The sequence below is a fragment of the Crassostrea angulata genome, chromosome 3, assembly GCF_025612915.1.
Source record: "Crassostrea angulata isolate pt1a10 chromosome 3, ASM2561291v2, whole genome shotgun sequence".
NCBI lineage: Eukaryota > Metazoa > Mollusca > Bivalvia > Ostreida > Ostreidae > Magallana > Magallana angulata.
The window spans coordinates 35835008-35859177 of NC_069113.1; the positions used below are offsets into that span (position 1 = coordinate 35835008).

The following is a 24170-nucleotide window of genomic DNA, read 5'->3' on the forward strand; positions in this document are numbered from 1 at the left end:
TAGCTAGTCTATCCTATGGTCAACATTTACACAAAAGAACAAAAGGAGGATTTTCATAAGGCATTCATAAATGAAAATGAAATGGAGTAAAATGAAATATAACTGAAAACCAATGTTGGAAGAAAAGATGCTGTAAAATAAAATCAGAATGGCTGCAAGAGAAATCTCGAAAAAAAATTAAAAGGCCATGGTTAGAAATCTAAACATGCAAGCAAGATGGTTAACAAAGCATGCAAATTAATGATCATGCAAGAGTTCTTAGTCCCACAGCCACTAAGCAGACATAGCATGCAGATAAACTGGTACCTAGTGGGGGTTGAAGGCTTTCTGTGGTGAGGGAGGGTCTGAGACCCCCTGTGACTCGGGGATTCAGCTCTGGGGGGATCCTTCTGGGTGGGGCTTGTGGTAAACTCACTGGAGCTTGAGGACAACCTCGAGTCTCGGATATCAATTCTCAGACTCGAGTTCGAGTTCAACGAGTCTCGCAAATGGAACGACTGCTCACTGGAGCTGCTCGACAGCTGAGATGGCTGCTCTTCAGGTGAATACAGGTTCTCATTGGAACCTGCGAATATACTGGCAAACTCAGTGCGCAAGAACTCCATACTCAGCGTCTCCATTGATGTGTTTACGTCTGTCTGATGTCTTTGGTATGAATACTCAGAGGAATCCGAGGAAGTCTTACATAGACTGTGATGGGAACCGTTCAGTGATCCAAGAGGGACAGACTTCTGACCCATCAAAGCCTCCTTTTGCCTCTGTTGGACATTTTGCGTGGCCTTGCAGGCCGCCTTGAGGGTATTTAATGACGTATATCTGCAGTTAGTGAGTAATGTGGTGACACCCCTGCCAAAAGCAATCAATACCAAATACACAACCCTGTGCACACAGAATTCATCGCATCTCAAAACCTCCAAACACAGAGGTTAAAGGTCAACATCTCTCTGACACACAACACATGACATGAAATACATAATATTGTGGAATATATGAATGATGGCTTGTATAAAATAAATATGGTTAATGATGACTTGATGATTCTATGGCATTTGTACCAGCATGCATAGTGAACTATGTTGATGGATGAGATGAACTTCAAAGATAAAATGGGGGAAAAAAATTGTGAAGATTTAATATCATCTACTCTACAAAGAAATCCTTTGTGCATTTGTATACATTATTTTAAAAATTGATAAAAAAGGAATGAAATGATTGAATTTTTTTTTTCATAATAAAAAAAGAATATTAACTGTGCATTCTAGCTACACTACTGATGATGGATGAATAGGATAAAAAAAGAAAAAAGAAAGATCACATTAGAAATTTCACATCATATCTTCACATCAACAAGTTCAACCACATCACCTTCCCAATCTTTCTCATCCGCATGTTAAATTGTAAACAAATCTCAAGGGCATACTTCAATGGTCTACATACTAAGCTTCTTAACATGTTTTTAGAATTTGTGAGACATATGTATGATTTCATTAGTAAATATAAGAATGTATCAAAATGCATGGTGTTTAAATGAAATAGAAAACCAATTAATATCTTAGTGAAATTTTCATCAAATCCAAAAAAAAAACAAACAAAAAAACCTAATAAGACAGGAATGAAAATGGCCTACCTAGGAGTCCCGTCTTCAAGAGGTGGTATGAGAGTAACTTTGACAGTCTGTGAGGTTCGCAGTAAATCCACCATGTCCTCGTGGCTCAGATTGATGGAGGCCACCTTACAGATCTCCACCAGGCGGCTCCCCTTCAGGAGCCCCACTTCATGGGCAAAGCTGTTCTTCTCCACATCAGTCACTATGGCATCACCATTAATGTGGAAGCCCAACTGACCCATGCCGTTTCTCCTCAAGGTTTTCTCTTCAGACTAGAAGTAGAAATTTCATTGAACCATATCGTCTTTATTATTTAAAATACACAGTAGTATGATTTCTTTCCTTTCCATGAAATTCCATCAATGGATGGATTAATAATGATGTTATGATTAGCTGGATTTCAAATTCAATTTGATTCTTACAGGACAGCCCGGCGTAACTGCCCGAAGCCTCTGACAGATCTCGTCCGTCTCCTCCATCTCTCCACTCAGGGGACGGATCAAAATACTCTCCTCTTGATTAAAAAAAATCTTGATGCTGAAAAACAAAGCCCATATATTTGTTTACATGCACATTTGGAGGCAAACCATATTATTTTGAAATTTTAATTTTATCAATAATTTTTCAAAATCAATAAATAACTACCGGTAATGTGCAATGTTGCACCTTTCAGCCACATTTAATCAATAAATATATTTGCAAACAGAAAACCGTCTTTGAGAACTTTCTAATTAACATTTTTAATTCAAATTTGAATAAATACAAATTGCATGATGTGGAACCTGTTAGCTGTAGCTGTCCAGCCTATTATGGCCCCACAGTGAACGGTGAAGATGACACTCTTGGAACTTTCCTCCTGAATGACCAGCACTTCCGAAGAGATCGCCAAAGCAGCCTCTACCTGGGACCCTGACCCAAAGTCCTCCACCTGTAATCAACATTAAGGCAGGTAAATTATGAATTTCACTGAGTCCTCTGTAATTTTCAATACAATCTTCTGCAATTTTCATAGAGCCAAAAGTTTTTTTTATCCATAAGAACCCATGAAAATTTTGCATAGAAGTTATAAACTTTGACATACCCGTACATTCCAAACAATGGCACCTGATGCATACATATCAGGAACAACTTTCTGTTTCGCCTTGTCTTTCTTTCGACCACTTCCAAGGGAAAATTTACCTACAGGTAAACATCAATACTAATACATGTAATACCTGCTTATTGGGTTTTTTTATGGCTATTGTTTTGTTTTTCTTGGGTGAGGGGAAATTTTGAATTCAGTGAAAGAGATAGGGAAAGTAGTGAAATATGAAGAAAGGGTGTTGAAATAGTATAAAAATCATAAGATATAGTTTTTTCAACATACTAAGTTTTGAACCAGAGTCTAATGTTGTTGTTGTGACATGGTTCTGAGCCAGATCTTTGAGGTATTCGGTTCTGGTGCGAGTTGCCATAGCAATAAACTTTTCACATCTGTGAGCTGCATTTTCGGCATTGATTACTACAAATGAGGAAAAATAAATTAAAATATGTCAGACACCTTATTAGTCAATTTGTAATTCTATCATGTTTGTTGGAAATTTGTTCTGCATCAAACCAGGTGAAATAGCAGTTACTTTTGGCAAGAAGAAATTCAGCAAATTGGTCTGATCTTGGAAACATGGCATTCTCAGGGATATGGGGACCAAATGGAGGGACATCTTTTGATCTTGTGACAGCAATACTGTAAAGAGAACCACATTTAGCCATTATTGAAAATTGTTTATCTGTATTAGTTAATCAATCAACACTTTCTTAAAATATTTAATGTACAAACATATACCAGAATTACGCCTCTAATTTTTTGGTTCTTTAAAGTTACAAGTTACACAAAACAAGTAGCCATTATAAATAACCCACCTGTAGTGAACATTATCTGTGCATGGATTATGGACCTTGACAATGATGAAGACATGCTGAAACTGGGATCGAACGGTTTTGGGTGTGAATGGCAGAGCACCCGGCTCTTGAAAGACTATGGTTACGATATCATTCCCGATGTGTCGCTTGCGTAGTAACTGTAATAACATGGGTACAATATATTAAACTGCATACAAATATGAAAACAATGTGAATGATAAGGCTGAACAAATGAAACAGCACACTACTCTGTATAAATTGTCAACATTCTGTTTTATGTGTATTCTCTGTATAATTGTGATGAATCCTGTCTTATTTTTCATTTCAAAAATTGACAGATACCTGTTGGGTGTTGTTGGGAGTATAAGGCAGCATAGTGGACACATGGAACATGATTTCACAGTTGTTAAAGGTGGTGTACACCGACTGTTGACCAGTGGAGTCAGCTGAGGAATAAACATCAATCAATCTGTACTTTAGTACTTTTTCACAACATAATGCCAGGTCAATGTTAATATCATATACATCATTTTTGTTGTGCTAATTATAGCTTAGATGTACAGGTATTTATAGGCCATTCGGCCATTCTTTGCTCTGACTTAATTATGGTAGTGAGAAATGACAAAGATAGACACTGTTACTAATTAAGCTACAAAATATATGTAATAGATGTATAGTATGAGTTACAGTTTAGCAAACAGCACTGCTTACTTTTATTATCAAGTTGTGCTCTGTATTTCTCAAAACCTTTTAGTCTAACTTTCTGTCCAATGCAGCTTAAAAACTCCTCAAATGCTGGTCCAGAGTGTTCTGAAAAAAAAATCTTAATGAAATTGATGTATGAAATAGTTTTGAATTCAAAGTGTGTGTGGCCATCTCTCAAGTCAGACATGTGGCTTTTATTGTTCTGAATGCTGAGGAAAAATGTCTTATAAAAGTTTGTTTAACAACAAGCTTGGCCTAATCAAAATAAGCCCAGAGAAACCTCACCAAAGGGAGCTAATTCCTCAAATCTTGGCAAAGTACAGACTCATTTAATAACTGTTGCTTTGAGAATAGCCTTATAATTACCTCAATTATCTGATAAGCCACCTCAAAGATCTTGAGGATAAAAATCTTATTAATAACACAGGGAAGGATTGAATGTTCTGAGGAATTTCAGAGTCTTTGAATGATTCATTTCTCTATGGGGATATTTGGCTTCACAAAATACAAACACAAAGAATAGCAAAGACATTCGAAAAATGTGGCAAAATTGGAAGTAGTGTGATTATGTAATGCTATCTAAATAGATAACTTGTCTTATTTTCTTGGGATGCTTTGAGCAAGAACTTTTCATAAAGAATACATAATCATCAGCATCAATTGGAAAACAGCCAGACACTGGCACAAAGAAAGAACATATCTGTTCAGAACTTAGAATTTCATAGCAAGGTCTTGAAAAGCATAAAATATTTGACCTTTCAGTCATGCCTCAAACCCATAATTGATACAGACTTTATTCCTACAGAGGCCCAACACTAAATGATTAAAATAATAGATTACCAACAGGATCGTATGTTGAGTGTATATCTAACGTCTTATCTATCTATAGTTTTAAGTATCACATCTACCAACTTAATCCATTTTCATTAGGGTACTTTTCCTCTTGTCTGCAAAAACTCCATTATTTTCTTATTTTTGAAGAAGTAAGATCTGTAAAGATCTGTAAAGGCATCTTTATCTCTGTAACAGACCCTGAACTGCTGAGGGAAATTTCCTCTCAAGAAATAATCGCACATTACCAATTCATCATACAAACCAATGGGGCATACCTAAGTTGAAAAGGATGCACTAGCTCCCTTCCTTTCCTATATCCTTATAAATCTAGTCTTTTTCTCTTAAATACATGTCTACATTGACAAATATCATTCACATTCATTAATTTAAAAAGCCTGTACATGCAGATACGCCAGCTAAAAGATATATTCCTTCAAAACTGGAACGTTATATGACGTAAAGAATGCCAGATTGCTTCTTGTACATAGATTCATATAACTGAAGTTTCTATTCCATGAAGCAAATGGTTAGACAAGATCACTATCCCTTTATGATAAAGGCATACAGTAGACTTGAAGCCTACAACAGATATTGATATAATACTCCAATGGTTTGAAAAATGAGAGAAGACATGCAAACAAGGCATAATGCATAAGTAGCACTTTACTCTAGATAATGATGCATTGTACTAACGATTTCCTTATGCTGTTCAGAAATGTTAAATATGCAATTCTGCCCATTTCCAAGCCATATCTTTAAAAGTTATCTTTTTTTCTCTTTGTGTAACATAACAATTTACTTTTGTAAGGTATTTTGGATAATAGACAACTTAAAGGAAATTTGTTGAAATATAATGTTAAAATAATATTAATTCAATGAATATATAACTTTCTTGTAAAATAATCTTTAATCAAAATGGGCTAACAATAATGGAGAAACAGGGTTTTGTAATTTGAAATGAAAACTATAAAATCAATTAATAACATCTGTGTTTCATGTTTCTATCAGTAAACACATCAGGGTGTATTCATCAAAGATCGCTGAAAAGTACCTCTGGGCAATTAGGACAACCCATCACTTGACAAAACACTGGCCATTTCATGCTTCACTAAACCCATCATTAAAGGGCATTGAATTTCTCAGTCAGGAGAAGTATCCCTGCACGCCTTTCAAAAATTAGATAAAAACTGCAATTTCGGGGGAGAAAATAGGCTAAATACCAAGTAGGATATTAATGATATTATTTGTCACTTCCAAATTACAGGGTTTATGACAGAGAAGGTTTAAACAGAACAGAAATATTGTTTTAGGCGGGGACTGCTTCCAAGCACCTGCTTGTTGTCAGTGACACAAGGAAAGATCGAGGGGCTTGTTCACTGGGAGTACAGATGGCAGAGCAACAGAGAGCAATAGAAAGAGACAAAGGACATGAAACAAACACAGAAATCTCCAGAGGTCACTAATTCTAATCAGCCAATCTAATTATGGAACAAACTGCTCAGTAATCAATCTAATAATTGAGAGGACTGTGTCAATAAGTCCAATGTAGTCACTGTAGTGTACATCCTGTCATAGGCAGCAGAAGCTTGCAAGGGACAGAGATAATTGCTTTCTGTTCATAACTATAAGAACAACCAGGAAATAGACTAGCTGATTCTCTACATTATTTAACTGGCTTAAATTGTTTGTGAAGATAGATGATAAATAAAAATGTAGAAACACTATCAGAATACTATGATCTTGCTTACTGTGGAATCATTAGATTTCGTGGTGGCCTAATTTTCGTGGAATTCGTGGGTACCTCTCATCCACGAATAAACATTCCCCACTAATTATTAAATTAGGGTTATAAAGTCATATCTCCCTTTGTAGGTTAATAGAATACACGAAATTACGTCCCCACGAACCTGTAAATTAAAGCAATACACGAAAATTGGCCCCCCCCCCCAGAAATTTAATGATTCCACAGTACTCAGATTGCACTACATGTTTGCGACTAAATGAGTGTACTTCATGTTTGCAGAGCAGAACTCACCATTATTATACATGTCTTCTTCTGAGGACTGGTTAGCCTTGCAATACATGATGCCAACTTTGTATGTCTGATTCACCTATAAAAATTCATGAAGGCATCAATACATGTAGTATGTTTACAATGCATTAATCTGCAAGAGCTATTTTGGAAATGTATCCATTCAGTCTGGATACACTAAATCAATGCATCTTTTCACTATGAAAAAAGAGATTAGTGTACTACAACCACTTATGTGTTTTATAGTTTTTTTTTGTTTCCAACTAAGTTTCAAAGTCCTTGATATAATAAATTGTATGTATTTAGTGGTTGCAGGAATTGAACCTACCCCCTGTTGGTCAACTTTAAGGAGTTGGTCCAGGGTTTTCTGATTGGACGAGGCTAGCTTCAGACAGGATGTCTGGAGGTCGGGGCACACATATTCAATCACGTCCTTGACGGTGGTGGTGCGGGAGCCACCTAGTCTACTGGCAGCGGCAGGAATGGCTTCCTCCAAGATGACGCCGCGCAGCGTGGTGAGCTGTGAAATCAGTCACAAGAATTAAATCTCGCAGAAAAATAAAAAGGCTTCAAGAAATTTAACACTGTAGTAGGGATTTATTGGAAACGAATTGTATTTACTGGTTCGTTGAATTTGTTTCTTACTTCGCTAGTTCTAACAATGACTCTGAATTGGTTGAATCCATAATCTGCCCTTCCAAGGTTGTTTTCGCGATCATCCACCTTCTCCTTCCTGATGCTGATGGCCACAGGACCCAGGGCATCATCAATTCCAAAGTAGTTCTGGTGGTCTACAATGACAAGAACAAATTAAATGTCTAAATCTGTTTGTGTTGTTCTGAGTATCATTTTCTAATTTGTCTTAATTCACTAACCTGACTAATATTATCTGTATCTTATATTACCTCAATACCCTGGTAATCAAAATATATCATGACTTGAAACAATATTCTTTTGCTAACTCCCCCCCCCCCCCTCCCCACCCCAAAGAAAATGTCAATAACTATATACTACTGTTGATATTTGCAAAACACATTTCACTGTTAAAATTTAGGAAAAATGTCTTCCTTATCTCTGTATTATGCAATAAGTCTATATGATCCCTTGATATGCTGGAATTTATAGTTATATCACTTGAGAATCAGAGATTGTATAAATATTTAAATTGGGATTTCATCTACACCTGTAAATACCGGTAGTAGGGCACAACTTTTGACTGAAGAAAGTCACACAAGTATTTTGATAGTACCCACACACATGTATATTACAAAAAGAAAGGAGAAAATCCTTAAAATTCACTAAAAGTCCTTAATGGCTAGTTATGAATGAAAGACATTTTTGTTGGGGGATTGTCCAGTGTCAGAGATTGTGTATTAATCTGATAGCCCCTGATCTTTCATTTGTGATTGCGGTTGATTTGTATTGGGGCCCTTCACAAGCCTTGTCTCCCAAAAGCCTTGTGATCAGCATTGTGTCATAGAAAACAGTTGTTCTTGAATGAACTTAATCCCTTTCCATTGTGTTTGTCTCTACAACTTAGAAATCTGTCTGCTTGACATGTAGAACTATTGAGCTAGCTAGGTTTTAATGCCCTTTTTAAAATAGTGCATTGTACATGTAATAACTAATAAGAAGTAATGTGTGTATAAACGCTTGAAATCAAAATTACTTATAAGGCAAATTTAAACTGCTTAATCTCATGGTTAATTGACAACAATTAAAAGCTGTCATTGAATGAGTATTGATACTATAAATAACAATAATGTTGATTCATAATTTGGCAATGTGACATTGACCTATATAAACATAAACTTTTATGTAAACTATAATAAAAAGAAAGAAAATATACCAGTATATTTACATTCTACTGTGTTTTTCCATTAAATTCCGTGACGTTTAAATGCCTCTAAATGCAACACCTATTCACTGCGTATGAATTTACGAGTAATTTACATAAGTAGTTCTCAAACAGTGATTTCTATGTTATTTGTTAAAAAATGTATTTCATGAATGTTATAAAAACACCATGTTTTATAATTATTCAACAAAAAAGTTGACTTTATTGTTTAAAGCACCATTTCAAGAGTTATTTATCATGGATTATATTTTCATGCTCGTCGATCTCATCTCAACAGTCTATGTGAAAACCAGTTTAAACCGGTTTTACAAAACAGCTGTTCCTGCTGTTACTTATTCACTCCCTCCGTGATCTGCACTTTATATCGATTTATTTAAGTAAACAATTGATTTCTTCAGTAAGGGAATGTAAATATAAGCATTAAATGATCCATTTTTGACGTCGTCGTGTCAATAACTGCCGTCAGGTGAGCAGACAAATTATCATAACGCGCTAACGCGCGTTATTCAATTTGTCTGCTCACCTGACGGCAGTTATTGACACGACGACGTCAAAAATGAATCATTCAATGCTATAATAAAGATGCCATACATTATACTTTTTTCCTTGGAATTCTAGGTTTGCAGTCTAAAAAATAAGTTAACTAGCTTAATTTACTTTTCTCTCTGAAATGTTCACCTTAGTTTCAACCTCATAAACTGGATGTAAATATATCCTACCAGAAATGTCTTTGTGGGGTTATCGTGTACATAAGCTGTTTGATGGGCTAATAAAATACACCTCACATTCTTCTGATGAGGTCTCTTTCTAAGATATCTGCCAGATTGCTAGGTATTGAGTAAAACTCAACCTACTTACATGTACATATATACTTGGCATGTACATATTTATATTTCACTGTATTCCAGTAACCTTGATTAAAATTTCCTCTTGGTCTGAGTGAGTGTTTGAGAGAGAAGAAATAGTTTTTCTACAATAAGTTAATAACAGTAAATTTACACATACTGTGATGCTGGTATCAAAATACTAAGATACATTCATGAGATCACGAATGGACAAGAAAAAGGAAACCTTAAAGAAAAATCACTTCGTAGAATTACTCTAAAAATTGTGAAACCAAGGACTGTTAGTAACTTAATAGGGGACAAGGTTTTCTATTATTGGGTTAAAATAGGTGATATGTCATAGCATGGCATTATAAAAGAAAATATGACACATTTCTATATCCCATGATAAAGTATTTGTAAAATAGTTTGATTATTCACTTCCGAAATGCTTGGACTGAATAGAATTCTGTTGTTAACTAGATTGATCTTCGAGAATATAATATGGTACTACCAGTACACTGTTTAATTTTGAATATGTGGTTTTGACACAATAAACTTGATAACCATTTCCCCAGTCAATGCTTGCGATATCTAGGTCACCTGATCTGAAGAAGGTTTTTGTTGTAGTAATTCCCGGTAATTCATCATTCATGTGAAAATTTTCAGATAAAATTCATTACTTTTTTTAATATGTTTAATGACATTCTGATCTAGCATCACCATTAATTTTCAGCTCACAAATTTCATTCAAAATAAACCCAAAATCCAAATTTTGTAGATGATTAAGAATAGTTCCTTAAATAAATGTAAAAGGGTGGACCACCTTAAATCAAGCTTGAAAACTACTTTCATTCATTTTTATGTTTACTGACAATTTTTATATTAATTGATCACAAAATTAGATCAGCTGTACCAGGGCATGGCTTGGGGGAAATTGAAGAAATGCTGATGGCTCTTTAATAATGTAAAAGTACAACTTCAATCAATCAGTTTGACTGTTAACAATGATATGGCCCTTTCAAATGAACTTGTAACTTGTCATCTAGATATTTCAGGTGATTTGTCAATTTACACACTGCACAAAAACATGGTTTTTAAGAAAGTAAACAACAATACTGCAGTATTAGCAAAGAATAGGAAGATTCAAACTTAAAAAAAAAATGGACTGTTAATATTCTTCCAATAAATATTTTTTATTTTTATCAGTATTCTCTCAAGTAAACAAGTACATGTACACTGTACAGCATTCACACGTTTGTCAACTCCCCTAAAGATAAGGAGAATATTCAATCCCAAGATTTTTTCCCCTTCATGATTTTTTACTAAGCTAATGCTTCAGATGAAGGCACTCTCTTCTCCATTTTGTGGAAGCTAATGGATTTATAGTGTGGCCTCACTCTCTGAGCAGCAGATGTGTCACATCTCTGGCATTCCTCACATATTTTGTACTTACTATCGATTGAATCTGTCTACCTGAAGACACCTATTGTGCATTACTGCATATAAATCTACATAGATCTGATTTCCCCAATTCAAAAAATAAATTACCCACATTAACTACAGGATACAAATCATAATTGTGTATTTATCGCTGTAAAAAATGTAGAGATTACATGATGTTGTCAATAAATTTGTCCTTGAACTTGGTGTAACATACACTTTTATTACAGTAAGCACACTCTTCAAAACTGTTACTATACTTAGATCAGCAGGTGCCCCCCTACAAGTTGTCTGCCCCTCCCCATCGGAGTCTGACAAACAGGTGGAAAAAATACTGCATCGGTGTTTACTTAAAAAACAGGCAATTCTGTCTGAGCAGGGAGTTTTGTGTTTTTCATATATATACATCCAACCTACAGCAGAGGAATATTAGTATAATATACCCCCCAAACAATCCAGTAGTTCAGATGCTTAAGAATTTTTTCTAACACTGTAGTACTTTCACTAAATGCTTCTACAGCAATAAGTATAACAAGTTTTCATACATGTTGCATGTCAGATTTTAGGTATTTTCACATACCGGTAGTTGCATGTAAAACAGTTTGATATTGTGAATTTTATCTCTGCTCAGATCAGGCTGTTCACTGTATTAACGCTATATTAACGACACCAGGAGCTGGTGGTTATCACGGTTTATGAATGAAATAAAAGGCCCAGGTGAGAAACATTATACCTGCCTACATGTACTTCATAAAACCCGCCTCAAACAGGGCGTGATGTGTGGCTTTCATTAATGAACAGTATTGTTCTCTAAATTGGACATGAAAAAGACCCCAAATACTTCATTCATCACCGCTTTACAACATTTGCATGACGCATTTATGTAGAGAAACATTCTTTGCATGTCACCCACATGTTTAGACATCAGTACGGGAGAGTAGGTGTTTGGTGCTGACAATTGCAAATATGTACAACACACATTGATTGTCCATTTTGCTAAGCATACAACAACACTCTCTCTCTCCTCTCCTTCTCTCCCTCTCTGATTACAAATTTCAAAGAGATGACCAAATATTCTTTGTTTATAAAAATGACATGCTGTTAAATGCTTACTAATATCCTAGCCCAGTGTATGTTTTGTTAATTTCATCGCTTAGATAAGAATAAACGAATCATACCCTTGGTTAGCAAAGATGAGCACTTCACTACATATATACATACATGTATCAAAGTTAGAATACATTTTGATACTTTGATGGCAACATGAACCTACCATATCCATAGAAGAAATGTCGGTAGTAGCTGGCTCCATGGTCGACATACTCAATAACATGGCCCCTGTGTAACACCACATGGGAGAGGATGAGCCCTGTGGGGGTGGGGAGAGAGTCTAAGATGGACAGTCCACAACACGCGGGGGACCTTGTAAGTGTTATTGCACTAGTTCCTGGGAGAGTATTGTTATTGTTTCTGTTGGATGATTTGTTGGTTGCGGTTCGACCCGAACTAATAGTTCTTTCCTCCTCACCACCTAGTTCGTTTCTAAAGAACGGACACGATAAAAGAAGTGCATTGGATTTGCCATCACCGTCATCTGTGTCAGCGGAAATGTCTGGAGTGTCTTTTTCTCTTGCCATACTGCTTCGCACTTGACCAGATGCTGCAGATGCACCAGTTGAGGTATTTTTTGACACATTTGCCTCAGACTTTTTATTTATCACAGTCTGTGCATCAAAACCCAAACTTTGACAATCATAATGTACAAATGCCTTTTTCCTCAGTCTCTCCTCCACATTGATGTCAGAATTGATAGAGTCTGTCATTTTTGTACTAATTTCTCCTTCTTGCTTCCCTCGGATTTTGTTCAGAATGTTTCCTGATCTGGAGTCGTTAGTTATGGACTTTGACCTTGTTTTCCGTTCTTTTCCGCTTTTGACTTTCATGCTCTTTGATCTTGGACTTCCGTCCAGCTCATCTCCACCTCCTTTATCCACGACAGGCGATCCATTCGTAAACCTCTCACTCCGGGCTCCAACCCTGTCCTTGTTACTGTCAATCCTACCCCTCAGAAACTCATGCATTTGGGCAGGCGCAGGGCTTCTCTGGTCTATATTTCTTGGTCCATAGTCTTTGATCATAGCAAAGAAGCTAGTATCTCCACTATTGCTAAGTACATCCAGTGACGATGTACTTCCGTAATCCCTTCGCATGGAACTATTATGAAAATCAGCCGCATCATCAAAGTCAATGCTGTCCATTTCCAGGTTGCTATTACTTCTACTTAATCCTCGACTATTTCTTTTACTATCACTGTCCGATTCTGGAGACTTAGATTTCTCTTTAGATCGAGATTTTCCAGATTTCCATTTAGAAGAATGAACTCCATGAAATGTGGCTCTGTGGCCTCCACGGGTAAAACTGTCATTGTGTTTCACAGTGCTATTTGATGTTCCCGAGGAATCATTGAAAGTCACACCTCCTTTCGACCCTCTCTCTTGCTCCGAATTACCATTGTGTGAGGTGTATATTCCATTGATATTTTCCATGGAGTCGTAACCTTGCTTGCCTGGAGAGCCCTTTCCTGTGTAAGCAGGGACCACACAGTTTCTGTAGTACTCTACTGCTCTTTCAGATCTTTTCCTTATAGTTTCCAAAGGAACACGCTCAGGGTTGGCCATGGTGCTCCTGCTATTCGAACTATTTCAACAATTCTTTTAATCTCAATACATCAACATAACATTTCCCCCACAAGTATAGTACATTTCTCTGATGCCCATCTATATTAATGTATCCATAAGTAACTAAGAGGTGGCTCATCAAAATCTAATCATCCCATTAATAATTCAATATGCTCCATTCAGGATCATCACATCACAGATAAAAAATAAAAAAATATCTAAAAACAACACGATTCTGGTCCACGTGCATCCTAAATTCCACTGAATTAAATTTTCATACAAATATCCATTCCCTATCGGCTCACTTTATCACATTAAAACACTAAACGTCTGCTTTTCAGATCTCTACTTTTTTCCAACTAGAGATCATTCCTGTTCCAAACCTCCTCTTGTTTTTTAGCGTGCAACATGTGTTTTGGGAAGATAATTTTTTTTTTCAATGATTAAAATAAACGCCTGTATTCCATCATGGCTGGAATAGCAACTCCCACTTTCCAATGCTTTCACTCTCCAGCAGGGCTTTCCATTCCAGCTGTATTATTACACCTGATGTTTTCCTTGACTGATGTAGTCCACTGTGGAAAGCTGCTTATCATTTTTTTTTCAGCTTTTCTCTCCTTATATTGTTAAGTCTTCAGTCCTTTATTTTTCTCACAAATTCTACATCTGGTATGGAATCTGAAATGAGAAATCTCTGCATTATTCACTGACAAATAATAATTCAACATAATTACATATTGCTGTACTGGTGTTTATTAATTTTGAATGCCTGCATCACATATATATATGTACAGCATAATGAGCTGATCTGCACAGTGGAAAAACACAATCAATATCTATTTCTACCATCCTGGTGTAAAAAGATACCATGTTATACAAAACATGAGGCCGACTACAAGTCTAGTATTACTATCAAATTTTTGTTCACCACTTCAAGAAGTAACTGAAATCAATATATTTACAAACAATAAACATTTCATTAGGCACTTTCCATTAGGAATTTTTCGGCTGAAGTTCAGGAATTTTCCAAAAGAACTGGATAAACTTTGTAACAGAAGATCTCTCAGTAATGATTCTGATACAAACATAAAAATATTGCACAACCCATACACTACTCCAGATTGCTATAAGGATAATGTTTAAATTGTTGATCTTTTTTTTACTATGCCAAAAATTGTAAACATTACAGATTTTCACGGATATATATATTGGATTAAAACGATTTTCAGTGAATATTTCTCATACTCTTGATATACTGCTTTCAAATGGCCCATTGTCAGAAGGTAAACTGCTAATTATTCAAGAAACAATAGAGGCATTGTGCTCTAATCTATAAAATGGTTCAAAATCTTAGAAGATTCCATGATAACTCTGAATTTTCTTCCATTTACTTTGATAATACTGAGAATACATGCACACTTTGGATTTATCTACCAGTTCCAGCAGCTGATACAAGATGTCTGTGGTAAATTAAAGCATCATATAAAAAAAAAGCAAACAGGAATATCTGAAGTAAAAAGGCAAACAGGAATATCTGAAGTAATTGCATAAAAAAAATTGTTATAATAATCAGATTCCATTATGTATTTTTCAAACAAATTCAAGCACCTGTTAAATAATGGCAACATACCCAAAATGAAAACAAAAATTGAAAAGCTTTGTCGGTCACAGCAACAAAAACTTTAACTCCGGGATGCAGCTAGACCACAAGAAATAATCAAGCCATAACAAATATCCAGTTAGTACATTTAAATACATGCACACCAGTGACTAGTAAGTATGCAGTTTAGATATAAGACATGGTTTGACAGAGTTTTATCTAATGTGACTGCTGACAACCTGGGGGGACGTCCTGGGATGTGATCACACATCCTGATACATGACCGCACTGTGTCCACTCAAGTGTTGGCTGACCCTGCTGTAACATTACAACCACAACTAAAACACTTGTCATGCTTGTAGTCCCCTCAGCCATCTAGAGATGTGTGTGTATGTGTTATATATGCAACAATTTCCAGAAAATAACAGGATTTTTTCTCATGTGGAAAATTAAATGATTTTCAACCATGTATAATTTGTATGGTACTGTTGTATATATACATGTACATATCAGTAATTCATATATACCACATGTACATGTATACTGGAAATACATGCAGTCAACTTACCAGGTACATGAAGTGTACTTAGAGAGCTTTATACATAGTATGTATACCCTTAAGTAACCTTACAGCTAAGTGTGAACATAAATAGGCAACAGTCATCACCTAACATCTCGCCTTAGAAGACACCATAAACATTTAACCTCCTCCTCGCTGTGTTAACAGACAGAGTCAGTCAAATACCAGCCACACAAAAGAGACCTATATCACTTTTTAGGGGTCAATTCTTTTCACAGTTGATTATATTGATATTGACACATCGGTGATAAGGATCAAAGGGTATGTGGGGCCTTACAACTTGCCAAACCCTGATAACAATGGCTAGGGCCCAATCATAATAACCAGTGTTAGTGTGAATTCCAAACAAAATCTTTGATGGAAACTATAAACTGAATCAGTGAAGGAAAGAAAGAATGTCTATAAAGATGATTATTCAAAGACATGTATTTATATTGAAGTCTTTGTTTTTTATTAGAGTATATGTCACTGTTCAAAAATTACACTGCGTAGACCATCTCCCAACCCCACCCCTAGAAAATAATGTCCCAACAACTACACGCATATTAGGTGAACACGTTAATTAGTGCCATATATGTCCAGTGTGTGTACAAACACAGCATGTTAGCCAGGCTTGTTAAGAAACAGACACATAATGTGTTTACTTGGCTGATTTTGACAGAACTGCAATTAATTCTTGTCAGGGTCTCTCATGTTTAGTGGCCGCTGAGGACAGAGTGACCCTGGCATTTAGTACACAGACAGAGCCGGTCAATGGATTCCTCAAACACCAAAGATAAAAATCTCCAGCAAATCTCCAGCTGTCAACCCTCAAAACAAACAAATTGGCTAATACTGCCTGATGAATATTTTCACTGGGATGGCCCAGTTTGTCCTTGATGACTTTATGACCACCCAGTCTAGTTCTATAGGGGCCTGGGGGTGGAGAAATCTGATCTTTGTATATGTCATAATATCGCCATCTTGCAAAAGACAGCTCCATCCATACTTCAAATATTGCCTGTTTCTAACACATTCTGACTGTCACTTCACACTCAGGGCTGTGTTGTATAACCTAGCCAGGAAAAACAGAAAATATCTTGCCACTATCATCCATTCACACTAGGACACAGAAAAACATCAATTCATGCCAACAAATAAATATACCCAGACAAGTTAGGTTATTATTACTAATTTACATACCTTTAAATGGTTTGTTGTTCCTTGTATTACTTGAGGACACACAATTTCAAGAATCCTGAAAGTATAGAAATGACAGTTGTGGAAACGCATCTTTCGAACATTAATTTGGTTTGTATAGATATTGAACATGTGGCCTCACTATCAGTACACTGCTGAGAGAATGCCTAGCTCAGGTTGTCTCTTTCTCTCCCTTAATCACAACATGAAGCATCGGAGATAAATCTCTCCACAGGAAAAAGTACAAAAATCTAATTTATAAATCCATACCAAACCAGCGGATGTGAGGGATCTCATCTTACTGACAAAGAAATACTTCACTTATCCATTTTAAATGCAACGCTTGGCCTATTGTTAATGCAATGATGGTGTTTGCCAGAAAAACCCATGCAGCATACACGATACATCTGTCACCCTAAAAACCTTTCACAAATTGAGCAGCACAGGTCAAAAAGATATTCAATCAGTCTAAATCCACAATTCAATTCTGTCGTCCAATTTTCCATACATGTACTTACCAAATGAAATGAAATGAGGTCTTTAAAAAAAATCCTATTAACAAAGGATAGCAAATCTCTTCAGGAAAAGTAACAAAAACAAACACCGGGATTTAAGATTAGGAACTTTCTGTCCTGGTCGAGCAAAGAAAACTTAGTCACACCAAACTCCTGCTGTATACAGCCCCAGGCACTGAAGACGTTTGATTATGGATCAGCTATCAGGGTCCGTCCATCATGTGGTAATCTTACATCAACTCTCAGCTGAGCTCACATAGATCAAAATGTTACATGATTATATCCTCAGTAATTACACAATTAACACTATAATACACCCACAGCAGGTGCTCCTTGTTAAAAAGAAACCGTTTTCTTATCAGATTTTCTTGGAATGCAGTGTCTATACCAGTAAATAGCTGCATATACATACATATACACACTCTACCTTTGTCGCGCCATGCAAAGCTCACACAAAATCTATATTCCTTGATCTTTCAAAGTAACACATTCATTAAGTCTGTCGCATGTACTTTCTCAATCTAAACACCTGAAGATCCGAGGCCCTTACTAATGGTAAACATAGCACTGATGAAACATGCATACCACAGCTAGTGTAACAATTCCTATGCAAATGAGACCTAAATCACTGAGCCAAATCATTGTAATGTTGGGTTGGCAGGAACAGATTTTTCCTTTTTTTGGATACATTTCCTTTGTTTACTTATAACACATCTAAAAGTTTCCCCCACCTTGGAGGTTTATTTGTTCAGAGAGAACGCAGAGGATTTAACTAGATAATTTCTTGATTAAATATCCCCCGAATATTTAAATATCCTTATTCAGGGCACTTCTGTTTCTCTCTATGACAAGACATTACTTGTCACGACAAAAATAGGGTCTGATGTTACTTGTATCATGGGGAAAACATTTCATGTTTTTATGAAGGTGTAAAACACTGAGATCCAATAATTTAGGGGGTGTAGAGGCTGAATATAGCAGTAAACATGATAAACAGGGGATCAAAGTTAAAATTTAAACAGTATGTGTTATCACAATTCCTTTGGAATTTACTGATAGTAAAATTATACACATTTATCAACATCATTTTAGCTCTCTGTGTCAATAGAATTTAATTACCGGTATTTCATCATTTTGTAAAAAGAATGAAAATATAACAGGCCATATTATATAGTATCATGCTCTTTCAAATCATAAAAAATATGGAGGCTAAAGAATATATGTACTGTATTTGGGAGATTTATTTGATCTCCGACACGATAAGTCCATCTCTTAATCATAACAAACTTTGAAATAGCAATGACATTGACGTGTTTCATTAGCAACATGTATGCATAAAATGTTTATGAAATAAATATGTCTTATTTATTTAAACATGCATTTCTAAGGAACTTCAGAATTAATACCAAGATGACAAATGGTAACATTGGAACATGGGATCAATATTAACATTATTCAATCAATGAATTTTTTTAAATTAAGACTTTTGCAATGCCCTCCACTATTTTGCTGTACCTATCTCCAATGGAACACAATTCTGAAAAAAGCAAATTTAAAATACTTATTGTACATTGGCCCACACATACACAACATTTATTTATATAAATAATCATTATAGCCTTTGTTGCTTGTCTACATATATGCCAGACTCTTATCCCTAGCTTTTTTATATCTATTGAAAATCCTAATTCGATCCTTAATATTCTATGTACCTTTTTTTTATTAACTTTAAAACTTTTTATCCTTATAATTGTTCAACAAATGAGCGAAACAATTAATCCTTGCATGGTCTTTGAAACTAATGAGTATATCTCTCAAATATATATACTAGCTGGTATATATATATATTTAATAATCAAAAATTAACCAAAAAGTATCTAAAAATTTAAGAACATGATTTTGTCTGCATGCATCCTAAATTCCAATGAATTGAATATTATTACAAACAAAAACAGCCATTCCCTATACTAGCTATCTCACATTTTGAAAAACGTGTGTACATCTACTTGCCTTTATTTTTTTCAAACTTATTTGACCAGCAAGGAGATTACACCATTCTTATATATGTAATGGATACATGTACAGGTTGCAAACATACACAAAACTTATAACTATAATTTGTATTGTTTTTTTCATCTGTACCCTTCTTCGTAATTTGTTTTACCTAATTAAAGACAATTTAGATTTGATTGGGCAGTAATACTCTCTAACCATCGTTAAAGAACATACTGCAAAAAGTGGCACATGTGTGACTGTTTGGAGGGGGAGAGGGAGTGGTTATTTTGAGAGGGGACCCAACCACAGGTTCAATGGCTAAATCATGACTGTACATAACATGTACAAGGTTGCAATCGAGTACTGGATGTCTGTCATTTATACCAATTAAAACAGTATTATGTTATGAAAAAATGCGAGGCAACAATATTGTATCTTAACGTTAGTATTCTTTTATATCTTTAAAGAAACAACCAGCACAGTAATTCGGATGTCACAATAAAATATTTACTTTGATAGACAAGGACTGGTTTTATTTTATTTGTTGATTTGATTTTGCGAAACTTTATTATTGACGATTGCTTGCCAAGCCAGGTATCTCAATACATAATTTTTTTACCTAAATTTATAATGCATAGGTGAATGATACTTACGTTATCCATGACAAAACTTATTACAAACTTTCGTAAACGAACTAAATCTCCTCCATCAATGTTTAAGTCACGTGACACAGGTAAGTTCCGGAAAGCGCTACCTTGCGTTCCAATCAGTCTAGGTAGTAAAGCGGTATAACTCTGACAGAGTATTTAAAAAGATAGGAAATATTAAGAATAAAATTTTGAATAAGAGATGTAGAAAAACACAAACAAGCCCTAAACACACACACACAAACATTGACCCCCCCTAAAAAACAAACAAACCATTTCATACGTATGGCATGTCATCGTTGCAATATTCGATCTTTTCCATTTGATTTGTATAAATATTCATTTGTATTGTATAATTTTCCGTTTGTATTGTATAAATATTCATTTGTATTGTATGATTTTTTATTTGTATTCTATAATTCTTAAATTTGTATTCTTTAATTTTCCATTTGTATTATATAATTTTCGTTTGTATTTTATAATTTTTCCATAAATTTCACGATTTGAAACTATAATTAACAACAACTAACGTATGTAAATTACAGTTTACAGACCTAAATCTATAATATTTATCAGCAAAACCTATTTTAACATTTATGTACAGACAAATAAACAAAAGTTTGCTTTCGTAAACTATACATTTTAAAACGGTTAAATACTTAAATATGATTTTACAGATAAATACTAAAGTTTACGGTTCGTAAACTATTATATAGGTTATAACTATGTTTAGTTCAACTTTGTGAATTCTGTGCGCCATAAAACCGACCGAATCTATTTTGGAAAAACTGTACGTTGAAAAGAAGATTTTCATATTCTGCAAGACCTACATGCATGGTAAAAAAACTTCGCTGTTTAATATAAATATAATTAATACTGAGTTATATTGTTGAAAATGAGTACCAAGGATTATGCCTATTTAATATTCTGTCTTTAATTAAATACGTTTCTTTCATGGACTGTTTTAACAAGAGTCGAAAAATTGAAAAAAGTCCAAAGTTATGCAGTAAGAATCAACACTGATCCCCCCATAATATTATCTTTAAAAGTCTTTTTATTTAGAAACCGGCTAGATACTTCTCTCATCGGGGGGAGATAACAAAATTTGGTACAATGCCTGTATAAAACAATAATGATTTGGTACAGGACTTTTTAAAAAAAACCACTTATCTTTATTATGAATAAAATACAATAAAATAACAGTTCACGCAATCGACAGGACTATACCATTGCAAAACGTAGAATTAAAACGTAAATAGAATTTGTTCATTCCTGAAATGCTCAGTTATTGTAATAATTTATGCTTAATCATTAAAAATAATTAATTACCCGTTAACAAGTTTAAAAAGCAATAATTGATTAATCTAAAACATGTTTTATTACTTCCATATCATACGTAGAAAACTCAGACATAATTGTACTATTAACTACAATGGCTTGAGAAGTATTTCCATATGAGAAGGTTGGATATCAACATATTTAAATTTTGACTTTAACTTGGTATCGTTTTACAACCTTTAACCATCAGATGTTAACTTAACCCACCCAGGGTTGTAATTTTGCATTATGGATGCTTTAGAATACTTCAAAAAAGGTAGCGAATAATGTTTGCGATTTCCAAAAAGTATGTTCGGGGTACTAAAGTCAAAGTCATACCTGCAATTTCATTTTGTTCCACAAAACTTTAAATGTGATTAGTACCACTTGTTGTAATGATTTACAATGGCCTTTTTATAACAAATTAAATTTTGACCATTTTCCAATAATTTATGAAAGATTATTTGAATGCTTGCAAATCGATCTATTTGATTTATTAAAGGAAAACAACCCAAAACCGTTTGTATATATTTTACTATAAATACTCCATAGCTATAGAAAATAGCAAAACGTCTCAGGATTTCGCGGAATGTTTGTTCTCAATATTTGCTATAGCTCTTTATTTTTGCCCAGACCTATATTATATGAAAAATCAACAATGCATAACAACCAGCCATAAAATATTTTTCTTTACGATTAATCTGTAGTGTATGATTATTATTTTTTTTAATTTCGGGGTTGTCAGTCCACCCTCCCCCTTTTCAAAAACGATGCTACGTACCTGTTGATAATATACACAACAGATTGGAATTTTTGAATATCACATATATCTGCATGTTTTTTTGTTTTTTTTAAAATGACGTTTGGACCTGAAATTGCTACATAAAAATATTAAACAAGAGAAAAGCTGTCAGTGTGGCAGTAAACCGGGTTTTCTTTTGAATGAACAGTATTCATGGACCATTTGTCATCCCTGAATTGATAAACAATACCTGTCCAGAGAAATGGAGTACTCTATATGCAATATTTAGCCCCAAAAATATTTTATCTTTACAATAGGTTGTGAAATTTTTGCAATGTATGATAATGTACCACTGCAGTGAATTGCAATTGCCGGTAAAGAATCGCCCATTTGTTGTGTGTCTGTATGCTTGCTGGTTGATATTGACAGTTGGTGTGATGTATATAGATTAATAATTAATAAAAGTTAATAGTTTTGTACGAATTACACTTTAAAGAGGCTGAATAATCAAATATTGTCAAAAATTATTCACCAGATCTTCATACAATTTTGAATGTGAATTTTTAAGTTATTAACTTCTAACTAAAACAGAAAACTTTAACTTTGGTTGCTTTCAAAAAGCTTTATACAAAGCTCGATCTTCATCTAAAGGAAACTGTTAATACATTTTTTATTGATTTGATTTGATATGATATGCATTCTCTTAATTCTCAAATAAAAATGTTGTATTGATAGTAATAAGTGATAGTTGGAATGGGCGAACGGTAAATTCTAAATCACTAAGTAGTAATGATCGGTCATCTTTAGACTAAAGTACACAATTCTTCAAGTTCTCTAAGTGAAGTTGACATTTTTAGTTCCTTTATCTTTATACATACCTCTTTTCCCAGTAGGTTAAAGTACATGTAGTCTATAAAATGGCAAATAAAAAACAACCAGTCAGCAGGCAGTTCAAAAGGCAAGGGTAATGTTTTTCAATCTAGTGTTTAAAAAGTTCCTGGGGAGGAATTTGCATCATGATATCATACTAAACATGTTGATTTAAATTTCTCCCCCATTTTAAACGGAATCAACTATTGTGGAATAGACCTCTCCCTTACTTCTAGTTTATTAGCAACACATTTTCTTTGCGTGAACTCTATATACACATTCTGTCAATTATTTCTTCTTAAATGAATTTTTTCGACGCCGATAAAGATTCACAATTTGCCAAATTTAGAAGGGTTGTCCATTTTAAAGCAGGATGGTTAATACATATTTGCGAATTTTCTCAAGATTCACAATATTATAATTAAATTTTAGGCGATATTTTTAAACCAAATAAAATATCTAAGATAGAAATAAAAAGACATGTCTCTTTTAAAGTCAGTCATAATATATTATAATGGTAATTTTTTTGAATACTGCTCCAACCATGTTTTGCAGTTGCATTTACATTGTGACTCCAACAATTTCTGCTTGTTTCATTTTTGTATAGAAAACTTTATTCTGAGGCAATGTAGTTCTTGAGAACCAAACTATCAAAGAAGAAAAAAATGCATCTCTCATATGGACCGGACACAATGTCTACACTAAAAAGGTGAAGTTTGTATAGTTACATCACATATTTTGGGGAAAAATGACTCCAGATTACAAATGGCCATATACATAAACTCATTTGACCTTCCAGCATAGGTTAAGTAACATCGAGAATCAATAGTATTAAAAAGCAAAATA

General features: G+C 34.5%; 1 protein-coding gene across 5 annotated transcripts in view; it reads right to left on the reverse strand.

Annotated features, from left to right (window-relative positions):
* LOC128178792 (signal-induced proliferation-associated 1-like protein 1) overlaps positions 1-20492 on the reverse strand; it is a 31632-nt gene extending 11140 nt beyond the window's left edge. For 2 of the 5 annotated variants that reach the window (XM_052846138.1, XM_052846135.1), the window contains exons 1-16: positions 20402-20492; positions 17242-17296; positions 12475-14557; positions 7722-7867; positions 7405-7596; positions 7080-7155; positions 4217-4315; positions 3848-3951; positions 3506-3663; positions 3223-3329; positions 2973-3107; positions 2688-2785; positions 2389-2534; positions 2029-2143; positions 1628-1878; positions 307-846 (exon numbers count right to left, since the gene is read on the reverse strand). In XM_052846138.1, coding sequence (XP_052702098.1) covers positions 307-846; positions 1628-1878; positions 2029-2143; positions 2389-2534; positions 2688-2785; positions 2973-3107; positions 3223-3329; positions 3506-3663; positions 3848-3951; positions 4217-4315; positions 7080-7155; positions 7405-7596; positions 7722-7867; positions 12475-13879 — 3572 coding nt within the window. In that variant the 5' untranslated portion in view covers positions 13880-14557; positions 17242-17296; positions 20402-20492. Of the gene's footprint in view, positions 1-306; positions 847-1627; positions 1879-2028; positions 2144-2388; positions 2535-2687; positions 2786-2972; positions 3108-3222; positions 3330-3505; positions 3664-3847; positions 3952-4216; positions 4316-7079; positions 7156-7404; positions 7597-7721; positions 7868-12474; positions 14558-17241; positions 17297-17756; positions 18767-20401 lie in introns of those variants that run through there. The other 3 variants (XM_052846136.1, XM_052846139.1, XM_052846137.1) reach the window with 3 other exon arrangements.
* Between the last annotated feature and the right edge of the window lie 3678 nt (positions 20493-24170).